This window comes from Octopus bimaculoides, chromosome 8 (assembly GCF_001194135.2).
Source record: "Octopus bimaculoides isolate UCB-OBI-ISO-001 chromosome 8, ASM119413v2, whole genome shotgun sequence".
Classification (NCBI taxonomy): Eukaryota; Metazoa; Mollusca; class Cephalopoda; order Octopoda; family Octopodidae; genus Octopus; species Octopus bimaculoides.
Genome location: NC_068988.1, coordinates 74,037,383 through 74,048,120, shown reverse-complemented (window position 1 = coordinate 74,048,120; position 10,738 = coordinate 74,037,383). Strand labels below are relative to the sequence as shown.

The following is a 10,738-nucleotide window of genomic DNA, read 5'->3' as shown; positions in this document are numbered from 1 at the left end:
ACACAAAGATATAAAAGTATCAAACAGAGATATAGCATCAAGTTTTACCAAAAGCTGGTGATACTCAAGCTCAAACCACTCAGAAGATGCAGCGAGCCTTTGGTGATGATGCCATGTGCAAAACTCAGATGGATTTAGACAGCTGCTTCAAACATGACCACACCTTGGTGGAGGTGAATTTACTGGTTTGGTTTGATTCTTATTTACTGGGCCATTTTGATAACAGCATTTTTTCCTCACCTTAGGTTGTTTGCTGTTGTAATAGTTTGTCATTGAAGTTGAGTAGTTAGGGTATTTTAGAAAGTAGTCATTCCTCCTCCTTTCCATGTAAGCTGTTGGGTGAATCATCACTTGCTTTTTTATAGAATTGATACAAGTCTTGTTTCACTTCAAAGGTCCACTGAAATTTCTCTCAATAGCTCTGCAAACTGTGGTAACTGACTACAATTTCCTGTTCAGCTGTAGTGTAACCCCATGTGATGAGTTTCAGTTAATTTTTTCTGCTTCTTTACTATTATTATTGTGAGAGTCTGGGTATGCGGATTTCCCCAGGTACCGAAGCTAGATGGATCACAGAGGCCATCGGGGGGGGGGGGGCTTGGGAGACAGTGGACCCAGGCTACTAAATGTAGATGTGGCTCCCGCAGTTGACTGGAAAGGGTCAAAGGCAACTTTGACCCTATGGACCCTGGTAGCTGTGGGAGATATTGTATTTCCAGAATTCCTAAAGATGACTGGCTGCAGGTATCCAGTGATACTTGAGGGTCAGCAACCTAGATGTCACCAGTGTCTGGAGCCTGGCCATTTGAAGAAGGATTGCCGCCGGGACACTAAAGTGTCCCAGGAACGAGCACCCGTTGGAGAAAGTAGTCCTGCTCGGCAGGAAGGAAAAATTGAGGAGGTAGTAGCCCCAACAGATAGAAGTAGAAAGAGGAAGGCGGGCATTAATAATAGCCCGCCGAAACCTCAAAGAGATGTAGAGGTGGAAGAGGGATTGAGTCCCACAGGTAAACCAGAGGACTCCTCCTCTCCCACCGGAAAAAAGAAAAAGAAAAAAGTGCAAACGAATATTGAACCACAGCTGGTGGGAATTGTGCCGCTAACTGTGGAAATGTCTTACCCTTCTCCGAAGGAAGAAGAAACGTTAGTCTTCTTCTTTAGAGAGGGGGAGGTAGAAAAAGAATTAGAAAAGAGTCTTAGGGGAGAGGCCATGGCCTGCATACAGGATCCCGAGTGGCCTCCGCAGATAGCTGTAGAGGTCACAACGTGGGACATAGCGAAGAAATTTTTTGACCTCAAATATTCTTCACGGCGCTGGGCAATGCCGACACGCCACTCGAGGAGTGCCTAGAGAGGGCGTGGGCGTTAGTGAAAAGAGGTTGTAGATATGGGGAGGCTAAAAGCCCGAGTGAATTATATGAACATTTATAAGTGGCTTGTTGCCTCATAAAGAGGAAGAACATTTGTGTTGATAATTTGTTTTACAAATTTAACCGACATGTATTGAACAAAGTTTTAGAGAGGTTATCAGTCGGCGGGCGCTGGTGCCTCTCCTATTTTCATTCTTTCTTGTGTATTCATCTCCATTCATTAATGTCCGCGTCCAGCCCGTAGCTTCTTCGTTTGTCTGTCTTTGTTTGTCCCCTCTATGTAACGCCGTATGGCGAATTTTTATGAAATAAAGAAGCTTGCTTCCCAACCACATGGGTCTGAGTTCAGTCCCACTGCGTGGCACCTTCGGCAAGTATCTTCTACTATAGCTTCGGGCCAACCAAAGCCTTGTGAGTGGATTTGGTGTGTGGAAACTGAAAGAAGCCCGTCGTATATATATATATATATATATATATATATATATATATATATATATATATATATATATATGTATATATATATACATATGTATATATGTGTGTGTGTTTGTGTGTATGTTTGTGTGTCTGTGTTTGTGCCCCCATCATCGCTTGACAACTGATGCCGGTGTGTTTATGTCCCCGTAACTTCACAGTCCAGCAAAAGTGACCGATAGAATAAGTACTAGGCTTACAAAGAATAAGTTCTGGGGTCAATTTGTTTGATTAAAGGCATTGCTCCAGCATGGCTGCAGTCAAATGACTGAAACAAATAAAAGATTAAAAGAGTAATTGCCAGCCTAGTGTCAATTATGCTTTTCATTTTTATGTCATATTTAAATACTGATGATGTATTCGCTGGTCAACATACTTTTTGCCAACTTCGGTTTTGTGATTGTTTAGTTAAATTTTTTTCCTAACACATCAGGATTTCATTCTATAGCATACCCCTATTTTATGATGTACTGTATAAATAATTTACTTGTTCAGGATAGTTTACTAAGTCTTATAGCTTAAAACCATAAGTTATAAATGTCAATAGAATATGAAATGTAAGATAGCATTACCTTTTACTAAATACATACTGTTAATTTTCTAATATGATTGATTAAGTACAAACCATCATACATATACCTTCATATTCATGGATCAAATTTTCACTTATGAGAACATGTGGAGTATTTCATGCCTACACAGTCTCTTTGAACACTCCAACAGTAGTCTGCCGTCATGTGTGTGTTCCATTGGCTTTAATATCTCTCCTCCATAATCTTGATTGTTTGATGAAAACACTCACCATGCTCATCACTCATGTCTCCAAGATTTGCAGGAAATTCATCAAGATGGCTATTGAGGAAATGAAGCTTTATGCTCATGATGTAGTCTAAAAGATGAAAGCTGTCAAGTAATGTCTTCACCAAATCCTTGTAGTTTGTAGCCTTTTCATTCCCTGCAAAATCCTTTCACAACAGTCACAAATGAATCCCATGTTCTTTCTTCTATGTCAGCCATCAAGCTCGAGAAATTCTGGCATTTCGTTAACTTTCTGATTTGTGGCCTATCAAAAACACCAGCCGTTATTTTATCATAACTAAGCCCAGGAAATGTTGTACATGTGAATTTGAAACAGTTATCTTCCATATTAAGAGCTTTGAAAATTACTTCATTAGTCCTAGTTTAATATCAAGGTGTGGAAAGATGATTTTCTTTCACTCAACAAGTGGTTGGTGTATGATATTCTTCTCCCCAACAGTTATACATTTCCTAACTGGCCAGAGTTTCTGTTCCCAAAGTTTGTCTCTTGCTTGGCTATCCCATAAACACTGGAAACATGAATATTTTGTATACCCTCCTTGTTGGCCAAGTAAAATGTTGACCATTTTTAGATCCACACATATGACCCATTTGTGTTCATCATACTTAAGTAAATCTAATACAACTTTTATGTGATCATAATTTTCTTTTAAGTGTACAGATTGACCAATAGGAAGTGCATCAAACAAGTTTCCATTATAGAGTAATACACATTTTAGACTCTTCTTTGAACTATCTATAAAGAGTCTCCATTCACTAGGATCATTCTGTTCAACATCCATCATGTTTAACAGTCCCACCACATCACAACAGTAAACAAAATATTTTCCAGTTATAAAGAATACCAAGAGATTTTTTTTCCTTGTTCTGATAAAAAGTCATGTTTGTTTCTTTCTGCAACAAATTCTTCTCTCTATGCCTAAAAGCTAACAGTTCTGATAACTCTTTTGACAGTCCTAGGTCTAAATCATTAAATTCTGCCTGGTTGAAGTTTTCACGTTCTTTGGTTGATGTTTCTACAAAGTCTATATCACTGTCATGTTCATGATTTATATCTACTTCACATATATCACTTTCAGCTTGCAGTGAAGGTAGATCCTTGAAAACAGGTGTTGGTATTTCCTCTGAGTGAAGTACTGGATGAATTGCTGAATCCAGATTTGGGTAACTTGTTTTCTGCCAACGTTCTCTTGCTATAATAAGAAGTCTTTGTAAGACAAAAGTAGCAATCATTTACATGGTTCTTTGGCTCCCACTATATCATAGGAATGCCAAATGTTAGTTGTTTCCTTGTGCCCTTTGTCCATCGGCATAGACTTTCGACATAGGGTTTACATACACTGAGTGGGCCCAAGATTTATCCTGATCACCAACTTTAATCTTTAAGTAAGCTAAGTAGGACCTTTTCACAATGTCACAAATGTTCATTCTTTGACTTGGTACTGTAAAACATCCACATATATAACAAAAGTGTCAGCAGAATTAAAACATTTCAAACATGGAGCTACGAGTGGGGCCAATGTGGGCAAACTCATAGAAAAAAACTAGACATGATAGAAAAAAACTATTGCCATTTTTAAACTCAGTGATCCAAATTACCTCAAAACAGGTCTCAAACTTAGGTCAGCAGAAGAAAAGTTAGAATTTGTTGGCCAGTGTTATTGATGATGTATTTAATTATTGTAATGTATTGAATTATTATTAATTATTTGTAGTGAACAGCTACAGTAGAGCTAAGCTAAGATTAAAACCATCCACATTTCTCAACATTGTCAAGCAAACCTTAAACCTATTGTTTTCTTGCCTCTGCACTCAGAAATTGAAACCTTTTGATCTTTCTCTGGTCAGTGGAAGACAGATAATACTGGAAAAATCTATTGTTTTAGTTTGACCTGGTTTATAAAAACACAAGCAAATAGCTATCTCTCTTTTTGGTAAATGCCACACCAGACCAAGAGCCTCAACCAGTCCCTAGTCAAAGAGTGATGTGCAAGAATAGAATTATGACTCCCTCAAATTATAGAGACAACTATTATTATGTCTTTCTCTGTCGCAGTTGCAGAGAAACTACTAACATACACAATGAACCATGGATCCTCAGAAAATATTTTACTGCAGCAAACAAATAACTTGTGCACACACAACATGACAATGTCATTAATTTTACATTGTAAAGGTGGCGAGCTGGCAGAATCGTTAGCACACCAGGTGAAATGCTTAGCGGTATTTCATCTGCCGCTATGTTCTGAGTTCAAATTCCACTGAGGTCGACTTTACCTTTCATCCTTTCAGGGTTGATAAATTAAGTACCAGTTGTTTACTGGGGTTGATGTAATCAACTTGCCTCTTCCCCCAAAATTTCAGGCCTTGTGCTTATAGTAGAAAGGATTAATTTTATATTGTAGCAACTAATATTATAATCAATCTTAATAAATGACCATTTTAATAATCAACCAAATATTGTTCCTTAATCATTTCTCCACTGCATTATGACATTAAAACTTCATTGTCATTATATATTTAATAGTTATAATGCATTTCATTATTATAATGTATTTAAATGTTATAATATATTTAATTGATCAAACATTGTCATGTAGAAAATGACAAAGAAGTCTAAATTTATTTACAGATCTCAATGAATGAAAACTTTAGGTTAAAAATGAAACATCTTCCTGCAAAAATTGGTAAAAGGTAAATAATGAAAAGGAAATAAATATTTTAAAATAATATTTGCTTTATTGCAATTTAATGCTTTTTAACTCCAGCAGGTATTTCATAATTATATGTTAAAATCTTGTCTGACAGCCATACAGGGAACATTCGTAACAGTGGAATGATAATGGTGGCATCATAACCAGTGCGATACCTGTACTTTGGATATCTGGCAGAGATGGCATGTAAATGACAAGACAACACTCGCTGAAGGTTCGTGTCAGCTACAGTGTTAATGATTCGTAGATTGGAAATAACTGCAAATAATGAAAAAATAAGCTTGAACTGTTAGAACAACAGAATATGAAGAGGAATGAAGATTTAATGAGAAACACATACACACATATGCACACACTCACACACATACATACATACATACATACATACATACCCACAGACAGTATATAAAGAGATGGGGAAAGAAAATGTTACTGTTAAGAATCACTCTGGTTGAAAATCTGGAACAAAAAGAGTAGTCTCAACCTCAGTGCATCATGGCTAAATGCAGTAAAGAGAGAATACTGTACCAACATCAACAGTAAAACATGCAACTAACCCAAAAATTTTCACCATAACTGTAGGCAAACTGCATGATGGGAAGGCACCTGAGAAGGACTTAATATAGTTGGATATTGGTATAAGAGGCTGACATTTTACAGGAAACCACTAATAAGTATATTCAAATGTACTATGGAAGATCAGATTGACATACTAAATTGGCTTGCTATAGCATGGACAAGAACGAAACTACTGAGTTGCCTGAAAACTACAAGCCTAAATATTATGTTACTGTACACAAGCTGCCTCAACCAATTCCTCTAGGACCATTGTGAGTCCAAAAACATAGTGACTTATGAGCAGGCTGGTGGAAAGAAGGGAGTGTGGGGATGTGCTGAACAACCTCTGATAAACAAAGATGTACTGTCTGAGGTTAAAGAAAAAAACATCATAGGAACCTTACAACAGTATTTGACTCTATTCCCATTCATGGCTGCTGAAGTGTCTCCATTTGGCAAAAGTGCTTGTACCTTAATTGCTGTCATTGAGAGGCTCATAAAGAGCCAGGCCACAATCTTCACACAGAGAGTGGAACAATTGTCTCCAATGCCATAAATATTTCTAAGGGAATATTCCAGGGACATAGTCTCTCTGTACTTCTGTTTATTTTGGTATTAACCTCATTATTATTCCTGCTGCAAAAAACAAATGGCTACATGCTAGGGTCTGCTACTGCAAGAGATACTAATGTAACCCATAATTTCTATGTAGATAACCTTAAGATTTATGCTAAAAATTTTAACAATGCCAAAAAACAACTAGAATTAATAACATTTTCAGCTGACATATGAATGGAATTTGGCCAGAAGAAAAGTTCTTATTTAATTGTTGAACGGGGAAAATCAGTCACCCAGACACAGAACCTGTGCATCGATGGTCTCACTATCTCTACTATCCCACACAAAGAATACTGCAAGTACCTAGGCATTGATGAAAATATATCATACCAAGGTACTGTGAATAAAAATAGAGTGACCCAAGAATGTTACACCAGACTAAGAAAAATATGGCAGTCCGAACTCTCCTCTTGTGGAGGCGTGTGGCTTAGTGGTTAGGGGTGTCAGCATCATGATTGTGGTTTCGATTCCTAGACCGGGCAACGCGTTGTGTTCTTGAGCAAAACACTTCATTTCACGTTACTCCAGTTCACTCAGCTGGCAAAAATGAGTGACGCTGTGATGGACTGGCATCCCATCCAGCTGAGAAACACATACACCATTGAAACCGGGCCCATGAGCCTGGCTAGGCTTTAAAAGGGCACATTTATTATTTATTATAAACTCTCCTCTTACAACATGACAATATTCCACAATGCATTTTCAGTACCAGTGCTGATTCCAACATTTGGGATACTTGACTGGTCTGTAGAAGAAATCCACTCCATAGACATTAAAACCTGCAAGATTCCAACATTAACTGGAAATCTCCACAATATTAGTAATATCAACAGGTTTTGCCTAAGAAGAAAGAAAGGAGGTAGGGGATTGAGATCAGTGCAGACAGCCTTCAAATGTTGTATAGTCTCTCTCTCAAACAGCACTTACTAAACAACAGCAGCAAAAATACATTAAAAGTGAAGAAAACAATATCCTACATGTTAGAAGTGAGCTCTTCAAGAAGTACTATCTTCCTGGTAATCTCCCATACAACCCCAAATCAACCGGACTAGCATATCTCCAAGAAGACCTGGAAGCGAAACACTCAGCATACCAAAGAAAAGACCATGCATGGGTATGTTTCTCATAGACTTGAAAAAGATAGTAACATTGACATGAAGCAAAGCCTCTCTTGGACTTGTGACCACTACACCACATCACACTTTGAAGGCTATGCATTTGTAATCCAAGAACAGGAGATTGCTATTAAATACCTACTCAACAAAAGAGACAGTGAAGTCCTTGGAGTTCAAATATGCAACTGTAAATAGAGATTATGTCATATTTCTGTGGAAGACATCAAAGTTGTGATCAGCAGCTGCCCTAAAATGTCATCAAGGTACTATCTCCCTATGTGACATGTCATTGTCACATAAATGATATGCAATGCCATTCAGAAAAAGACTGTCCTGGAATAGATGTAGAGAATTCCCCTGTTATTGAATACATCAGCGTCATCATCATCATCATCACCATCATTATCATTTAACATCCGTTTTCCATGCTGACATGGGTTGGACAGTTTGACTGAAAACTGGTAAGCTGGGGAACTGCACCAGGTTCCAATCTGATTTGGCATGGTTTCTACACTTCGATGCCCTTCCTAACACCAATTACTCCAAGAGTGTAGTGGGTGCTTTTACATGCCACCTGCACAGGTGCCAGTTGCGAAACACTGACACTGGCCATGACTACGATCTCGCTTGGCTTGACAGGTCTTCTCAAGCAGAGAAGCCAAAGGTCTATAGCCAAAGGTCTCAGCCACTTGTCACTGCCTCTGTGAAGCCCAAAGTTCAAAGGGTGCTTTTTACATGCCACCATCATGAGTGCCAGTTACATGACACTGACATCAGCCATGGTTGTGATTTTACTTAGCTTGACAGTTCATCTCAAGCACGGCATATTGTTTGGTCAGCTGTCATTGCTTCCATGAAGCCCGACATTTGAAAATCATGCTTCACCACTTCGTCACATGTCTTCCTGGGTCTACATCTTCCACAGATTCCCTCCACAGTTAGAGATCGGCACTTCTTCACAGAGCTGTCCTTATTCAAACACATCACATGACCATACCAATGCAGTTGTCTCTCTTGTGCATTACATCTGATGCCTCTTATGCCCAACTTTTCTCTTGAGATGCTTACACTGTTGTAATACCAGCACAAAGAATACTTGTGGAACATTCCCATCAAAACATCTGTCAAATGTAAGCATAACAGACTGGATGTTGTCATTTGGGACAGACAAGGAGAAATATATACCGTCATAGAGGTCAGCTGTCCTGGTGATGTGAATATCTCACTGAAAATTAAAGAGAAAGAAGATAATTATAGACAACTGCTTCGAAACCTTCAGCTTCTAAATCTGGATTGCAAATTTACCTTTATACCAATAATGATTGGAGCACTTGGTTTTGTATGTAAATGCCTAATTGTCAGTCTGGATAGGTTTGAATTTTCAGGAAAAAGAAATTAACCAACTGATTCGCACATTACAAATACAATCTGTAATCAGAACAGTAAAACTATGCAAGACTTTTCTCAGGTTTAAAATACGATATTGTCTTCATTATCTACATTCCAAAGATGGAGCTTTGTATGCTTGTTAGAAACCAGCTCCTTTTTCAGAAGAAGAATTTAAATGGTTAAATACAGAAGAGACATACATAGTAGATGTGAACATGTCAGTGAAAAAAGAGAACTTGTTTGGTGAACAGAATCTGCTGCAGCTACTCCATCCAGACAAAAGTTTTAGACTTTAAGCAATAATTATTGGTGCACTTTAGGTCTGTGACTGACTGCCTATGAGCCAAATAGAAATGACCACAAACAGTTGTTGTATGTTGGCTGCTGCTGCTGCTACTACTACTACTACTACTACTACAACTACTTTTATTTTACATTAGACTGCAGCCATGCTGGGGCATTGCCTTGAAGAACTTTAGACAAATGAATTGATCCCAATACTTATTGGTCTTTTCTGCTGAACTGCTAAGATACAGGTATGTACCCAAAAGAAACCGGAATTTTACAATATGGTTTATTTACTTAGTTTTACATGTTAACACTTTTATTGCCTACAAAGTATTCGAAGCGGTACTGGAACTCTTGCAATGTGATGCTTTTTAACGCCTCTGTTGTTTTTTTTTCTTCACCTCTTCCACATCAGCAAATTCTGTAGCACCAGCTTTCATCACCAATGAAGTCTTTCAAAAAAAAGGTCCAGATCAACTTCTAACTGTTCTTTCAGTTCACGACAAGCATTCAATCATGACTGCTTTTGATTGTCTGTGAGCAAGCAAGGTACAAATTTTGCTGCAACTCTTTTCATTCACGATTCCTTGCTCAAAATTCATTGGCATGATACGCCAGTCATATCAACAAGTTCGTCAATTGTTTGGTGATAGATCAGTTCATGAATTTTCATAATATTTTCATTTGTTCAGGAGATCAATGGTTGCCCTGAATGAGATTGGTCTTCAAGTAACAAGTGACCATTCCTAAAGTGTGAAAACCACTTGTAAACTTGTGTTTTGCTCATGGAGAAATCTTTGTAAGCTGTTTGAAGCATGACAACTGTTTCGGCTGCTATTTTCTCCAGTAGAAAACAGAATTTCATGGAGGCACACTGTCTTTCATTTCAGCTATCACAAAAACCAATGAACAGGAGAGAAGCACTGCAAAACAAAGATGCACCATGTGCCAGTATGACATCAGTCGATGGCACTGGTCAGCAGACTGATGCCTGAGGGTTGCATCAAGTGGTTTCTAGTGGTGGAAGCTTGAACTACAATGGGCTTGTTCCAGAGAGAATGTTTCTGGTTACTTTTGGTATCCCCTCATAAACAGACACAGATAAAAATATATATATATCATCATCATCATCATCATCATCATCATCATCATCATCATTTAACGTCCGCTTTCCATGCTAGCATGGGTTGGACAATTTGACTGAGGACTGGTGAAACCGGATGGCAACACCAGGCTCCAATCTAAATTTGGCAGAGTTTCTACAGCTGGATGCCCTTCCTAACGCCAACCACTCAGAGAGTGTAGTAGGTGCTTTTACGTGTCACCTGCACGAAGGCCAGTCAGGCGATACTGGCAACGGCCACGCTCGAAATGGTGTCTTTTATGTGCCACC

General features: G+C 38.4%; 1 protein-coding gene across 1 annotated transcript in view; it reads right to left on the bottom strand.

The window, feature by feature from the left end:
* Positions 1-5,411: 5,411 nt before the first annotated feature.
* The window catches only part of LOC106871805 (17-beta-hydroxysteroid dehydrogenase type 6), a 20,877-nt gene continuing 15,550 nt past the window's right edge, over positions 5,412-10,738 (bottom strand). The window contains exon 5 of the mRNA XM_014918451.1: positions 5,412-5,635. Coding sequence (XP_014773937.1) covers positions 5,412-5,635 — 224 coding nt within the window. The remainder of the gene's footprint in view (positions 5,636-10,738) is intronic.